Below are 17,302 nucleotides of genomic sequence, written 5' to 3' on the forward strand. Positions count from 1 at the left end.
CTATATAGAAACTCACTATACTTCCAAATTTTCGATAAGTCTATAAAAAGTGTTTAAAAAATCATTCTTTTAATGGTTTCCCCTACCTTTTTATTGTTTGTGACCAACTGTATTAACCATAACACTCTTACCTGGATTATAAAAACAAATGTCATAAGCATCAATGAAATGAAATGAAATGAAATGAAATGTTTTAAATATAAAGTCAGCATTACCACATGATCCAAAAATTCCACTTCTGGGTATATACCCAAAACAAGTGAAGGCAAGAACTCAAACATGTATCTGTATCCCCACATTCATAGCACGATTATTCACAGTGGTCAAAAGGCAGAAGCAACCCAAGTGCCCATCAACAGATGCACGGATAAACAAAATGTGGTGTATACAAAGAATGAGTATCATTCAGCCTTTAAAAGGAAGGAAATTCTGACACATGCTATGACATCGATGAACTGTGAGGACTTTATGCTAAGTAAAATAAGCCAGACATAAAAGTACACATATTATATGATTCTACTTATATGAGTTATCTAGAATAGTCAAATTCAGAGATAGAATAGGGATTACCATGGGTTGAGGCAGAGAGGGGGATGGAGAGTAAATGTTTAATGGGTACAGAGTTTCATTTGGGGATGATTAAAAAGTTTTAGGGACGGACAGTGGTAATGGTTGCAGAACAAGGTTAACATACTTAATGAATAAACGAATAAAAGTAGTTAAAATGGTAAATTTTACGTGATGTGCATTTTGCCACAATTAAAAAATGTAAAAAAATAAAGGCAGCAAAATAAAGGATGAAATGAACATTAACAAATCTAAGAAATTTAAACCTTTAAAACATACTGACTATAAATACCACCTAGTGGTCATATTTAAAATACCAAATTTCATTACCTAAGAGGCAACTCAATTATACTGCTTTTCCTCAATAATCTTACTCAAATTTATTCAATCAGTACTATCTCCAAACATTTGTGATGTTGGAATTCACATCTGACGTATCCAGTTTCCCCATAAACTGTAAAAAAGCTATTTTAAGCCCTCTGTTTATCTGCTATGCAAAGCACCCCTTATGCCAATCAGTTCTTAGCATGAAGTGGAGAGAGTCATTGAGCACTTAATGACAGCTGGTAAATTTCTCACCCTCATGAACAAGGTCTTCAAACTTTCTAACCTTCTAACACCTTATTAGAAAAGGATTCCTCAAATTCAATCTCATGTTCAAATTTAAGAACGAAAGCATTATTTTCAAAGCCACACAATGAATTTTGACTTAGAGTAAATGTGGTTTACCCATGACTCTCTGATAGCTTTCTTTATTTTGAACAAGTGACTGATACTCTAGGTCATTTTCACCTAAATACATATATGGTAAAACTCACTCTTATATGGAGACAAAAAAATTCATTATTGAATAAGTGGGCAAATGAAATCTACAAAAGGTCATAGGGATTGAGATGGAGGTTTAAATTAAATCAATTTTTAAAAATTACATACACAAATATTACATAATTAAACTTAATATGAAAATGCTAAAGTATGTATCAAGTTACCTTGTAGAAATATTCCTTAAAATATCAAAGTGAGATGCTCAAAGAATTTAAATAAGTGATTTTTATTAGAATACTTAGTGGTTAAACAATATATTTTTAGCCAATATTAACATTAGTATTTTGAGAAAAAGTTACCTTCTTCAAGCTTTTTTTTCAGTTCTTCTATTTCTTTCTGAAACTGACGAAGCAAAGCATCCTTTGGATCTTCATTGATTCTAGCTTTATTTTTAATATTCTTAGCACGGTTAGCATACCGTAATGTACTAATAGTTTCATCATAATTGTAATCTGCTGGCCCAATATTTGCACACTGTTGAATCAGGAATACAAAACATTTTACCCTTGATGCAGTCAAAATTAATACTACCACTACAAATATATCAAAAAGAATTTCTTAAGCATAGATAGTTCCTCTCTGGCCTTCTGGAACAAGAAAGCAACCACCACACAGATTTCTAAACACCATTATATGGGTTAGCACACATGATGTTCTTCCAAAAGAATCATCACAAAATCAAAAAAAGTGAAATATCAATGGTTTTTAAAAAGTCATGGCAATACATAAACAGGAATCTGAAATTTGCCTGATGCTAACTATTCCACAATTAAGTCTTACCATCATGGTTTTTGAATTTCCTCCTAAGGAATCTTGAAGAAGACGAGTCAATTTAGAGTTGCGATAAGGAACATGAGTGCTTTTTCCATCAACCAAGGCAGAAATTACATTACCAAGGGTGGAAAGGGAAAGATTGATTTTTGTGGCTTCCTTCAGGCGCTGTCCAGTAGCTCCAGTTTTTGCTTGTCTTTCTGAACCCTACAACAGACATAGAAATAAAGCTCAAATAAAAAATAGAGAATATGCCTCTGACAGTTTAAAACAGACTTTGATGCTGAAAAATCTGACAGGATATCTGGAATTTGCTTCAAAATAATACAGGAAGGGAAAAAGTGGCTAAAGGCAAAAATGAATCAGGACTGGCCATGAACTGGTAAGCTGAAGCTGGGTCACAGGTATATGGGAGATCATTCTCCTATTCTAACTACTTTTGTATACATTAGAAATATTCTATGAGGGGCGCCTGGGTGGCGCAGTCAGTTAAGCGTCCGACTTCAGCCAGGTCACGATCTCGCGGTCCGGGAGTTCGAGCCCTGCGTCGGGCTCTGGCCTGATGGCTCAGAACCTGGAGCCTGTTTCCGATTCTGTGTCTCCCTCTCTCTCTGCCCTTCCCCCGTTCATGCTCTGTCTCTCTCTGTCCCAAAAATAAATAAACGTTGAAAAAAAAATTAAAAAAAAAAAAAAGAAATATTCTATGATAAATAAGTTAAACACGTACATAAGTAAACAACTTAAAAACTGTATGTAAATTACACATTTTCACTTGAATTTTTATCCGTTAATAAAAGGTAAAAAACAACAAAGGTTATTCCTTCAGTAGTATCCTGTTACTTACCGCAAGGTCTACAAGATGGAGCTTCCCCATTCTGACATGCATGTTACCATCAACGCCTTTTTCACTGCATTCTATAGTAATTGTAAAGATGGCATGGGAACGGGAACTGTGTTCATTCATATTAGTTGCGCCAACAGAACCTTGAAGAAAGGAAGGAAGTTCTTAGAAAGTGTAACACCAGGGAGCATCTTTAAAAATAATCAAATATCCAGGGGCCCCGGGGTGGCTCAGTCAGTTAAACGTCTGGCTCTGGAATTCAGCGCGGGTCATGATCTCATGGAGCCTGTTTGGGATTCTCTCTCTCTCTCTCTCTCTCTCTCTCCCTCTCCCTCTCCCTCTCCCTCTCTCTGCCCATCCCCTGTTCTCTCTCTCTCTCTCAAAATAAATAAAACATTAAAAAAAAGTAATACCACAATTAAAATTTTTTTTTAATCTTTAAAAATCTGATCCGACACCACTTTATAACATCTGGTAAGTAGTACTACACATACATGTTTCCACAGAGTATTATTTTATCTTCTGTTTTTTCCACCTAACATTATCTCCTATATTTCCATGCAAAAACAACTTGCAAATCTTACTAAAACTGATTTTGCTATTCCCTGATACTTGGATTGTTTCCCATTTTAGGTCCTCATAAGGAACAACAATACGAGCATCTTTGAGCAGATACCTCTCTTTCTCTTAAGGACTATGTCTATGGGATGTATTTTTCAAACTGGCACTAGTGGATCAAAGAGTTGGAAGAGTTTTACAACTATGTGATTTTCAATCTGGGGTGGGAGAAAACGTGTAATGTAAAAAACTGGTATTAAATATTTTAGTACCTATTATTTTTCCAACATAAGTACAGCATGGGATTTATGACTGTGATTTTTATTTCCAGTTATGAAAACAAAGCAATGCAACAGACAAGCTATACTGAATGTTATAATCCCTAAGGAGAAAACTGCTTGCAGCAGTCAAATTGACTCAATACTCCAACCTACTAAAATATCACATATGGAAATAAAACAAAATTCCACAGCTTTAATTTGTGTCAAAATTTTTATTTTGGAATAAGAAAAAAATTAGGGCGCCTGGTTGGTTCAGTCGGTTAAGCGTGCAACTCTTGGTTTCAGCTCAGGTCATGATCTCACAATTTCGTGACTTCAAGCCCCTTGTGGGCTCTCAGCTGGCAGTATGGAGCCTGCTTGGAATACTCTCCTTCTCTCCCTCTCTCTCTGTGCACCGCCCCCCCCCCCCCACCAACTCATGCTGTCTTTGTCTCTCTCAAAATAAATTAACAAACTTTAAAAAAAAAAAGAAAAAAATTAAATATTTATGTTTTTCAAGATGGTAAGGAGAACTTATGCTATAAATACGACTGCATGTGTATAAACTCATATATGTAAGAATATTTACTACAATATTACTAATAACAGTGAGAGTGAAAACAACACAAAAGTCCATGAATAAAATATTGGGTAAATACGTTATGTAGCTAAATCCAGCGAAATACTATATAGCTATTTTTAAAAGGTCTACCATGTGTTGATGTGAAATGATTTCTATAACAACACCCTTAAGTGAATAAATACTAGTATTATTTGGTTCCTGAAAAAAGGACAAGCACTCTCTGTAAAACTGCACTTGGGCATTCATGGACTGTATCAGGAAGGGTACGTGGGAAATTAATGGAGGTTGCCACTGGGGCGGGAACTAGGTGAATGACACCCAAGGGTAAAAGAAAGACTTGTTTTTCAATGTTTACTTTTGTGCCTTTTGAATTTTAGAACATGTGTATGGATGATCTATTCAAAAATAAAACTTTTCAAAGAAAATGATAATTTAAAAAAAATTTTTTTTAACGTTTTATTTTATTTTTGAGAGAGAGCGTGAGCAAGGGACGGCAGAGAAAGAGGAAACACAGAATCGGAAGCAGGCACCAGACATTGAGCGTGTCTCCAGAGAGCCCAACGTGGGGCTCAAACCCACGAACCGTGAGATCATGACCTGATCCGACATCGGACGTTTAACCAACTGAGCCACCCAGGCGCCCCAAAATGATTATTGTTTAACGGCTGAAAGACACTGGTCTAAAGAAATATTAGCAAATTCACAATAGTGCCCGCAATGCAAATATAATTGACTATCTTAAATTTGCATTTTAGTTGCCAAGCACGTCACATATTCATGAAATGAAAGACTTTTTTTTTAATGTTTTTTAACATTTATTTTTGAGAGACAAGAGAGAGACAAAGCATGAGTGGGGGAGGGACACAGAGAGAGAGAACAGAATCCAAAGCAGGCTCCAGGCTTTAAGCTGTCAGCAAAGAGCCAGACGTGGGGATCAAACCCACAAACCATGAGATCATGACCTGAGCTGAAATCAAACGCTTAACTGACAGAGCCACCCAGGTACCCCTAAAGACTTATTTTCTTAAGTGTAAAATCAACTAGTTCTATACTATGACCCCCTGCACAAAATGGGAACTAATTTTATATTTGTATCAATTTTTCATCTGTTTAGAATAACAGCTTTTACTGTCACATTTCCTTGCTCTGCTACTGTCCTCTGGATAGTTACTTTACTCTATTTCCATATGATAAAATTACTATTTTTATGTTAGAACTTTTCTATTTGGTATTTGTACTAAATGTCTAATTCTTGGATTCAATCTATTAATTAAGAGTATTTTTCTCTTTTCTATCTTACGTCTTAAAATGTCTTTGGCTTCATTTCTCTTTTTTTATTTCTTCTTATTTCTCTTATTTCTCTCATTAGAATTATAGTTTTCCTTGAATCAATCTCACATACCAAATTAAATTAATTCTTTTTTTTCTTTTTTTTGTTTTGTTTCTGTTTCTGTTTTTTAAAAGTTTATTTTTGAGAGAGAGAGAGAGGGAGAATGTGTGAGCAGGGGAGGGGCAGAAAGAGAGGGAGACAGAGAATCCCAAGTAGGCTCTGCATCATCAGTACAGAGCCCAACATGGGGCCTGAACTCACAAAATGCAAGATCATGACCAGAGCCAAAATGAAGAGTCAGATGTTTAACCAACTGAGCCACCCAGGTGCCCCAATTCTCAGTTCTTAATGGAAGTTTTGATCACTACTGTGAATGGACACTTAAGTCAAAAAAAAATTTTTTATAGAATAAGCAATACATGATCATATTCCTGGTATAAAAAAATTTGAAAATACAGACATCTGAAAACATAAAGTAAAGGCTCCATATATCCCTTTTGCCCAAACTTACTTCCCCTTCCCTAAAGGTAACCACTATTGGGGTGCCTCGGTGGCGCAGTCGGTTGGGCGTCCGACTTCAGCCAGGTCACGATCTCGCGGTCCGGGAGTTTGAGCCCCATGTCAGGCTCTGGGCTGATGGCTCAGAGCCTGGAGCCTGTTTCCGATTCTGTGTCTCCCTCTCTCTCTGCCCCTCCCCCGTTCATGCTCTGTCTCTCTCTGTCCCAAAAATAAATAAAAACGTTGAAAAAAAATTAAAAAAAAAAAATAAAGGTAACCACTATTAAATGTTTTGTTTTGTATTTAACATACACACAAGTCTATACACACACACACACACACACACACACACACACACACACAGCCCAAATACAGAGTTGTTTAATAATTTGGCTTTTTTACATACATAAATGAGATGATGCAGTACATACTATTTTGTGATTGGCTTTCTTGTCATTTAATGATATACCTTGAAAATCTTTCAGGTCTCTATATGTAGATTTACTCTTTCTTTTTTTTTTTTTTTTTTTTAATTTTTTTTTCAACGTTTATTTATTTTTGGGACAGAGAGAGACAGAGCATGAACGGGGGAGGGGCAGAGAGAGAGGGAGACACAGAATCGGAAGCAGGCTCCAGGCTCTGAGCCATCAGCCCAGAGCCCGACGCGGGGCTCGAACTCACGGACCGCGAGATCGTGACCTGGCTGAAGTCGGACGCTTAACCGACTGCGCCACCCAGGCGCCCCTACTCTTTCTTTTTTTTATAACTTCATTATGTTCCATGGTATTTCTGTACCATAATCTGTATAGACAATGTTTGACTGATAGATATTTAGACTACATCAAACTTTTACTATTACAAATAATGTTGCAATAAGGCATTTTGTTTGTTTATGTCTAAAAATATTTTTCTAGAGGTGCCTGGCTGGCTCATTTGGAAGAGCATACAACTCGATCCCAGGTTTGTCAGTTTGAGCCTCACACTGGGTGTAGAGATTACTTAAATATTAAGAAAATATTTTTCTACATATATATCAATATAGGTAGGTAGGTAGATAGATACGTGTTAGAATTAGAAACACTGGGTCAAAAGGCATGCACTCTCTATCGCTTCTCGGCCTTTTGGCTAAGAGCAAGTGTAAAAGGCATGATCTCTAAAAAATGTCAACAGATACCATTACACTACACTTCAGAAAGGCTGTAGCGCATTACACTCCCATCACCAGTGCCCGTTTCGTCAGAGCTTCATGAACCTGGATATCCCTTCGTCAAAAACAATGGGTGAAATATCTCCCACTGTTGTTCTAATACACGTTTTCCTGATTAATTGTCCTGTTGAACATACCTTCATATGCTGGTTGCTGTGTATAGTTCTTCTGTGAGTAACATATTCATATATATCTTTTGCTCATTTTCCTGTTATCATGTGGTCTATTACTTGGTTTTTTAAGAATACAATTGATTTTTGGGGCGCCTGGGTGGCACAGTCGGTTAAGCGTCCGACTTCAGCCAGGTCACGATCTCGCGGTCCGTGAGTTCGAGACCCGCGTCAGGCTCTGGGCTGATGGCTCAGAGCCTGGAGCCTGTTTCCGATTCTGTGTCTCCCTCTCTCTCTGCCCTTCCCCCGTTCATGCTCTGTCTTTCTCTGTCCCAAAAATAAATAAACGTTGAAAAAAAAAAAAGAATACAATTGATTTTTAAATTTTTCTTTAATTTCTTTGAGCTTCCTAGATTTACAGTCTAGTCAAAAAAAAAAACTCTTAAAAAGACGTTTACTTCCTACGTTCTTAATTTTTTACCTCTGATCTCTCATTGCTGCTGGCAGCACCACTAGTACTAGGCCCGAGGCAGCTTGCGTTTAAACAGTGCTGAAGTTTCTTACTCTTTACACAAAACTTCGAATAATTCTTAAAAAGAATTTCATTTAATTTTGGTTTGCTTTCTCCCCAACAAAAGGGAAGCAGTAAAGAGCTTGGTTAATGATGACTAACAGTCTACACTCAAAGACTATGCCACTTACTAAGTAGTATACAACCTTTTGGACAAGTTACTTAAACTAAGATTCAGTTTCCTCAATCATAAAATAGGAATTTAGTACCTTCATAGTCCACTGTGAGGATTTTTATTATTTTATTATTTAAAAAATTTTTCTTTTTAACATTTATTTATTTTTGAGACAGGGAGAGACAGCATGAACGGGAAAGGCTCAGAGAGAGAGGGAGACACAGAATCTGAAACAGGCTCCAGGCTCTGAGCTGTCAGCACAGAGCCCGACGCGGGGCTCGAACTCACGGACCGCGAGATCATGACCTGAGCCGAAGTCGGACGCTTAACCGACTGAGCCACCCAGGCGCCCCAACTGTGAGGATTTTTAAAAATCATTTTTATAAATAAAAGCTTACTCAACACATAAATGTTCAACCACAATTATGCACTACCACTTACGATTTTTGTGGCCTAGAGTCATAATTCTATCCATATCGTCAGCATTATTTACCACATAAGCTGATAAATCTTTGATATAAACTCCCACATCAGGTCTTTCTTTAACCTAAAAAAAAAAGAGAAAGAAGAAAATTACCATAAGATTTTATACACATATCCGTAATTCTTCCACAGTTAATTATCAAACATCTATTGTGTATTGGACACTCTGCTAAACAGTGATGATACAGTGATGGACAAGGTAGTCATAGTCTCTACATTTGTGCAGGTGACAATCCATGGCAAGAACATACAAATGAAAAATAATACACACTATTTAATTTCAATTGGTATATCATGAAGCAAAAAAGTACAGGATAGTATGAGAATGCATTATAGCAAGACTAAGACATATAGTTTCCCCAAGATGATGTTTAAGCTAAAACTTGATAAAATAAGAGGTAGCCAATTCAGGCTGGGGTAGCAAGAAAAGAGTATGTTATGGGATCCTGAAATGGGAAAAAAACTAAGCACTCAAAAAAGTTAAAAATAAATAAATAAAAAGCCAGATCAGCTGGAAAGAGTAGGAAGCCTGGGACAAACAGGCGGGATACCTGGCTACAGAGGTAGGCAGAGATAAGACGAAGCACAATTATTGGTCTTTATGTTAACAGCAACTTGAAGCCACTGGAGGATTTCAAACAACGGAGTAAAATAATCAGATCTACAACATCTATGTAAAAACATTACCTTTCTACGAGTAACCTTACGAGAACTTTCATCAAATTTCAAGGACATATTTAGGATAGGTTTACCTAAAATACAGTGTTAAAAAGCTGACACTCACTTTGTAAGGCCCTATTAGTGACCTCCACGAGTCAACAAAATATAGGCATACCTCAGAGCTATTGCGGGTTGGGCTGCAAATGACAATGAAGCTGAAATACTGAAATAAACCAAGTTAAATGAATTTTTTGGTTTCTCAGTATATATAAAATTATATTTATACTATACTGTAATCTATTAAGTGTGCAATAACATTATGTCTAAAAAACAGTGTATACAAATCTTAAATAAGAAATATTGTATGGGGCGCCTGGGTGGCTCAGTTGGTTGGACATTAGTTAGTCCAACTCTCAGGTGAGGTCATGATCTTGAGGTTCCTGGATTCCAGCCCTGCATCAGGCTCTGCAGTGCAGAGCCTGCTTGGAATTCTCTCTCTCTCTCTCTCTCTCTCTCTCTCTCAAAATGGATAAACAAAAAAAATTTTTTTAATATCTTATTGCTTAAAATGCTAACCATCATCTAACCTTTCAGCCAGTCATCATCTTTTTGCTGGTAGAGGGTCTTGCCTGACTGATCAGAGTGGTAGTAGCTGAAGGCTAGGGTGGTTGTGGCAAGTACCTAAAATAAGACAACAAAGTCTGCTGTAGTGATGGATTCTTCCTTTCAAGAATGATTTCTCCATAGAACATGATGCTGTTTGATAGCATTCTACCCACAGAACTTCTTTCAAAATTGGAGTTAATCCTCTCAAACCCTGCCACTGCTTTATCTACAAGTTTATGAAATATTCTAAATCCTTTGTCATTTTAACAATCTTCACAGCATCTTCACCAGGAGTAGATTCCATCTCAAGAAACCACTTTCTTTGTTCAATCCATTAGAATCAACTCCTTATCGGGGCGCCTGGGTAGGTCAGTGGGTTAAGTGTCTGACTTCCGCTCAGGTCATGATCTCACAGTTCATGGGTTTGAGCCCCGCATCAGGTTCTGTGCTGACAGCTCAGAGCCTGGAGCCAGCTTTGGATTCTGTGTCTCCCTCTCTCTCTGCCCCTCCCCCACTAGCACTCTGTCCCTCTCTCTCTTTCAAAAACAAATAAACATTTTTAAAAAAAGGAAGCAACTCCTTATCCATTAAAGGTTTATCATGAGACTGCAGCAAGCCAGTCACAGCTTCAGGCTCCATTTCTAATCCTAGTTCTCCTGGTGTTTCCACCACATCTGCACTGACTTCCTCCATTGAAGTCTGGAAACCCTCACAGTCATCCATGAGGGTTGGAATCAACCCCTTCCAAACACCTGTCAATCCTGATATTTTGATCTCTTCCCATGAATCATGGATGTTCTTAATGGCACCTAGAAAGGTGAATCCTTTCTGGAAGATTTTCAATTTACTTTGCCCAGATCCATCAGAGAAATAACTCTCTAGGCAGCTACAGCCTTAGGAAATGTATTTCTTCAATAACAAGAGTTGATGGACAGGCTGCAGAATGGATGTCGTGTTAGCAGACATGAAAACAACATTCATTTCATTGTACAACTTCATCGGGACCCTTAGGTGATCAGGAGCATTGTCAACGAGCAGTAATATTTTGAAAGAGATCTTTGTTTCTCAGCATGTCTCAACAGTGGACTTAAAATATTCAGTAAACTGGGGCAACTGGGTAGCTCAGTCACTTGAGAGTCCGACTCTAGATTTTGGCTCAGGTCATGATCTTAAAGTTTGTGAGATCAAGCCCTGTGTCAGGCTTTGCACAGACAGCACGGAGCCTACTTGGGATTCTCTCTCTCTCTCTCTCTCTTTTTCTCTCTCTCCCTGCCCCCATCTGCCCCACTCCCACTCATGCTCTCCCTCTCTCAAAATAAATGAACATTTAAAAAAGATATATTCAGCAAACCATGTTGTTGACAGATGTGCTGTCATCCAGGCCTTGTTGTTCCATTTATAGAGGAAAGATAGAGTATATTTAGCATAATTCTTAAGGGCCCTAGGAGTTTTCAGAGTGTTAAATGAGCACTGGCTTCAACTTAAGAGTCATCAGTTGCATTAGCCCCTAACAGGAGAGTCAGGGTGTCCTTTGAAGCTTTGATGCCAGGCACCGACTTCACCTATCTATGAAAGTCCTAGATGGCATCTTCTTCCAATAGAAAGTTGTCATCTACACTGAAAATCTGTTGTTTACCATAGCCACCTTCATGAATTATCTTACCTAGATCTCCTGGATAACTTGCTACAGCTTCTACATTAGCATCTGCTACTTCAGCTTGCACTGTCATGTTATGGAAACGGCTTCCTTCCTTAAACCTCACAAACCAACTTCTGCTACCTTCAGACTTTTCTTCTACAGCCTCCTCACCTCTCTCAGCCTTCACAGAATTAAAGAAACTTAGGGCTTTTCCCCGGATTAGGCTTTGGCTTAAGAGAATGTTGTGGCTAATATCTTGTATCCAAACCACTAACACTTTCTCTACATCAGCAATTAGGCTGTTTGCTTTCTTATCATTTGTGTGTTCACCAGTCTAGCACTTTTAATTTCCTTCAGGAACTTTTCTTTTACAGACAAAATTTGCTGTTTGGTGCAGGAAGCCTGACTTTCCACCTATCTTGGCTTTTGACAGATTTTCCTCACTAAGCTTAATCATTTCTAGCTTTTGATTTAAAGAGGTGTGACTCTTCCTTTCACCTCAACACTTAAAAGGCTGCTATACAGTTAATTAGCCTAATTTCAATACTGCTGTGTGTCAGAGAATAGAGGCCACCAGGAGAGGAAGAGAGATGGGGAACAGCCAGTGTGCAGAGTAGTCAGAGCACACGAATTTATTAAGTTTGCTGTTTTATGTGGGCGTAGTTCGTGACACACCAAAACAATTCTAATAGTAACATCAAAAATCACTGATCAGAGATTATCATAACAAATATGATACTAATTAAAAACTTTGGAATATTGTAGTAATTACCAAAATGTGACACAGAGACATGAAATGGGCAAATGCTGTTTGAAAAATTGTGCCAATGGATTGCCCGACACAGGGAGAACCACATTATCTGGAAAGCGCAATAAAGCAAAGCATCATAAAACGAAGTACACCTGTAAAGTGAAATGGGAGGCTGAGGTCTGTGGCTGCCAGTAGGGAGAACCATTCCACAGGCAGTAAGATCCCAAAGACAAAGATGACAAACAAAATTAAAAAAAAAAACAACCCCATGGGCACCTGGGCGGCTCAGTTGGTTAAACGTCCAACTGTTGATATCAGCTAAGGTCATGATCTCACGGTGTGTGAGATGGAGCCCCACATCGGGCTCTGCAATGACAGCACTGAGCTTGCTTGGGATCCTCTCTCTTCTCTGCCCCTCCTCCTCAGGCTCTCTCCCTAATTAAATAAAGTTTAAAAAAAAATTAAAAAACAACCCCAGAGACAAAAATCACAAGGGCAGACACTCCAAATTCTAGGTGTTGATTCGAGATCTACTTGGCGGTTTGGGAGTTTTTTGGTATTTTTTGTAAAAATTTATCAGATATATTTATACATTAGGAAAAATTACTCTTTACCTTGTCATGAGGTATAAATATGCCCTTATTTTATTTAGTAGTAAAGGAGTAATGGTGGTCTCTATAAACCAGGGGTGTCAAGCTGCTCTGAGAGCCCTAGAGAGTCCATGGTGGCCCTGAGGGGGCCACTGTAGGAGTTTAGGGGTTCTCAAGCCCAGACAAATTCTAAAGAGAGCTTCACTTTCATGTGTTTTGCACACTGTGCTTCCATACAAGGCCTGGTACAATGAATGTATTTAATTGTTTTAAGTCTTTTAAATGTTTGAAAATTACTGGTCTATATCATTTACAGATGATAAATTTTCCTTCTCAGGAAATCTATGGTAAAGAACACTGTGTATATTTCTATTCCAGCAAACTGATATTTCTGAGAAATACAAAAATCATGCAGCTGATGTCATGGCAATGTCAAAACTTTTAAGCATTTACTCTCATTTTCTGCAGTCATGTCATTATAGAGCAGAAACACACTTCTAACTTGCTTTAGTCTGCAAAATCTAAGGTCATTTCCAATCACAATGTGACATTAATTTAAAATTCATTTAGTAAGTGCAGTAGATAAACTGATTAGATATGAAGATGAAGAACTGAAATATGACTCTAAATTTATGAAAGTTTTTATTGGGTAATGATATCAAATAATTTGTCATAAAAACAAAGAAATTTAGCTTCTATAACAAATACAGTTTATAACACTCAAACAATAGATCTCAAAGGAGCAGTTACTCCCCAGCCTAGAATATTTTAGAAATTTGTAGATTGAGTTTCTGGTTCATTTGAGAACATGATTGGTATTCATAGGCAGGAGCCATGGATACTAAATATCCTGAAATGAATGGGATGGTCTATCACTGAAGAATTGTCCCATACAATTTTGATGTCCTAGTATATATTCACATGAATGAAAAAAATTATTTATGATTACCTGAGTCTAGACCCAAACTCTATTTTATATATAAAGACAAAGTGCTTTTCCATGGTAATAATAGAGCAATGTACAAAACTGAGGAAAGAACTACTACTTTATTTTGTTCAGAATACCAATAGGTAGTTACTATTTTAAAAGACCATGCCATTGACAGGAACACCAAGCAAGGTGCTTCTTTGTTTTTGTTTTTTGGAGGGGGAGTTAAAAAATTTTTTTTAAGTTTATTTATTTGAGAGAGAGAGAGAGAGAGGGAAAGGGAGAGAGACAGAAAAAGAGAATCCCAAGCAGCCTTCACACTGTCAGCGCAGAGCCCAATGCGGGGCTCAAACCCATGAACTACACAATCAGGACCTGTTTTTGGGGTTTTTTGTTTTTTTTTTTAAAAGAAGGTTCTCACCCAGTGGGAGCCCAACGCAGGGCCTGACAAAGGGCCTGAACTCACAACACTGAAATCAAGATGTGAGCTGAGATTAAGAGTTGGACACTCAACTGAATGAGCCACCCAGGCCCCCCCAGTCAAGGTGTTCAGATCACGGATACAACATACTTATAACAGTCTGCATTTGTAGCTGTTGCGTTCATGATGTTTACATATGCCTGACTATTTCATTATGTCACTGAGTACGGTCATATCTAAGCATTTATATAATGAAATACTACCATTTTATATTTTCAGTACTTTTATTCTCATTTATATTACAGTTGGGCATTCATCAGCAGATGAATGGATAAAGAAGATGTGGAATTCTGGATTACACCACCATTCACCTACATGACTGTGATTGAGTCAGGAAACCTCTCTAGGTTTCGGTTTTCACATCAACAAAACTGAACTGCTAGGAAGATTAAATGAAATAAAGTGTGTACTACTACCACAGTTTATTGCATTTAATGCCTACTACCACACTGTAAGAACTTAATAGTAGCCACTGTTACTCTACATGTATTCTACGCAATTCTACGACAGTACCTATTGTTGTTCCATATTCAACTACCATATACACCTTATTCTTTAATCATTTTACTAACAATGACATTCCAATCAAAATTCCAATATTAATATTTTAAAGGCTAATCTTTTTTATGTCTGTCTCATATCTTAAAATATTAAAATGTTAGGCAATATTTACCAATTATTTACCACCTGAGCCAGCAGTCGAGCTTCAGGAATTTATGCTCAGATACGCCTGAAGATGTATGAATTAATATATGTACAACACTATTTACTATAGAATTGTTTATAACAGATCAGCAACAACCCAAGTGTTCATCAAGAGAGGGCTGGCTGAATACATGATGCCCCCCAAAAACAGTATGCAGCTTTTAAAAAGGACAAAAGAAAAAAAAGAAGAATGAGGAGGCTTTTCTGTACTGATATGCAAAGATTGTCACAATCCATTGGTTCAGTGAAAAATACAAAATGCAATGAGGGATAAAAATAGGATTTTCCGGGGCGCCTGGGTGGCGCAGTCGGTTAAGCGTCCGACTTCAGCCAGGTCACGATCTCGCGGTCCGTGAGTTCGAGCCCCGCGTCGGGCTCTGGGCTGATGGCTCAGAGCCTGGAGCCTGCTTCCGATTCTGTGTCTCCCTCTCTCTCTGCCCCTCCCCCGTTCATGCTCTGTCTCTCTCTGTCTCAAAAATAAATAAATGTTAAAAAAAATTAAAAAAAAATAGGATTTTCAATAAAAAACAGTGAATAGGAATCAGCTAAACTTATCAGTTAACAACCTTATGTACCTGTTCACAAATTTTGTGATTCTCTAACATTTATGCATGTAATTTCGTATTTCCCTTTTCGGGAATTCATCATGACAACAGTCTTTCATGACAATCTATTATTCCAATGTGTAAAAACTAGAACTTCTTAATCAGAAATTATAGTTTTTCCTTTAGGTAAAAGAAACATTGAAAACTACTATTTTTTATTATATCTATAATTAATACCATTATTTTTGACACTTAAAAAATTTCATTTTTCCCCCTCCCCTCTTTTTTTTCTTTTTCCTTTTTTTCAGTCACATTAGTGTTGACCTTTTTTTTTTAGGTTTTTTTTTTAGATTATTTATTTTGAGAGAGAGAGAGACAGACAGGGAGGGCAAGTGAGGGAGTGGCAGAGAGAGAGGGAGACAGAGAATCTCAAACAGTCTCCATGTTCTCAGCACATAGCCGGACAGAGGGCTTGATCTCACAAACTGTGAGATCATGACCTGAGCTGAAATCAAGAGTCGGACATTCAAATCAACTGAGCCACCCAAGTGCCCCTTCTTTTTCTTCTTTTTTGACACATTAAAAATTTCTGACTTAGAATAAATTGTAAAGTACTCTTGGCATCCATACCAGAAAATGGAACCTTACATTCACATAAAAATCTGTGTGAAGGGGCACCTGGGTGGCTCAGTCAGTTAAGCATCCATCTCTTGGTTTAGGCTCAGGTCATGATCTCACAGTATGTGGATTTGAACCCCACATTAGGCTCCAGGCTGAAAGTGTGGAGCCTGCTTAGGATTCTCTCTCCCTTTCTCTGCTCCTCCCCTGCTCACACACACACTCTCTGTTCTCAAAATAAATAACCTTAAAAAAAATCTGTGTACAAATGTTCATAGATGCTTTATTCATAACAGCCAGAAACTATAAACTGCCTAGATGTCCTTCAACAGGTGAATCGTTAAACTTTACATATATACACCATACATTACTACTTACCAGGTGAATGGTTAAACTTTACATATATACACCATACATTACTACTCACCATAAAAAGTAATAAACTATCAGTACATGCAACAACTTGGATAAACCTCAGAGTTATGCCAGGTGAAAAAGGCCGATCACTAAAGTTATATGTTGTAAGGCTCTATTTATATGACATTTTTGAAACGACAAAATTTTAGAATTGGAAAGAAGATTAGGGACTGTCATGGGTTAGGGAAGGGGACAGAGGAACATAGTCAGGAGAGAGGTGGGTGTGGTCATAAAAGGGCAACATGAGGCATCTTTGTGATACAACTGCTTAGTACCTTGACGTGGTAGTGGACAGATCACATAAACATGTAACAAAATAGTACAAAGTACAAATGAGTACAAGAAAAACTGGGCACTTAAGTAAAATCTATAGACTATAGCAATGTCAATATCATGGTTGTGATACAGTACTAAAGCTCTGTAAAATATGACTACTGGGGAAAACTGTGTAAAAAGTGCTTCTATGTAAAGGGTAATATCTCCATATTCCTTCTTAACAGCTGCACATAACTCTACACTTACCTGAATAAGAATTTTAATTAAAAAAAAAGTGCAGATCAATATACATATAGAGCTACTTACAGAGCAGAAGTAAAATTCTATTTGTTTGTATTTACATAAAGGAACACTGAAGGAATACTGA

The 17,302-nt window shown here is 37.5% G+C and overlaps 1 protein-coding gene across 7 annotated transcripts in view; it reads right to left on the reverse strand.

The window, feature by feature from the left end:
• Nucleotides 1-17,302, reverse strand: part of KIF3A (kinesin family member 3A) — a 50,360-nt gene that overhangs the window by 19,283 nt on the left and 13,775 nt on the right. For all 7 annotated transcript variants that reach the window (XM_043587436.1, XM_043587429.1, XM_043587419.1 and 4 more), the window contains exons 5-8: nucleotides 8,678-8,783; nucleotides 3,008-3,147; nucleotides 2,173-2,370; nucleotides 1,692-1,866 (exon numbers count right to left, since the gene is read on the reverse strand). In XM_043587436.1, coding sequence (XP_043443371.1) covers nucleotides 1,692-1,866; nucleotides 2,173-2,370; nucleotides 3,008-3,147; nucleotides 8,678-8,783 — 619 coding nt within the window. The remainder of the gene's footprint in view (nucleotides 1-1,691; nucleotides 1,867-2,172; nucleotides 2,371-3,007; nucleotides 3,148-8,677; nucleotides 8,784-17,302) is intronic.

This window comes from Prionailurus bengalensis, chromosome A1 (genome assembly GCF_016509475.1).
Source record: "Prionailurus bengalensis isolate Pbe53 chromosome A1, Fcat_Pben_1.1_paternal_pri, whole genome shotgun sequence".
Classification (NCBI taxonomy): domain Eukaryota; kingdom Metazoa; phylum Chordata; class Mammalia; order Carnivora; family Felidae; genus Prionailurus; species Prionailurus bengalensis.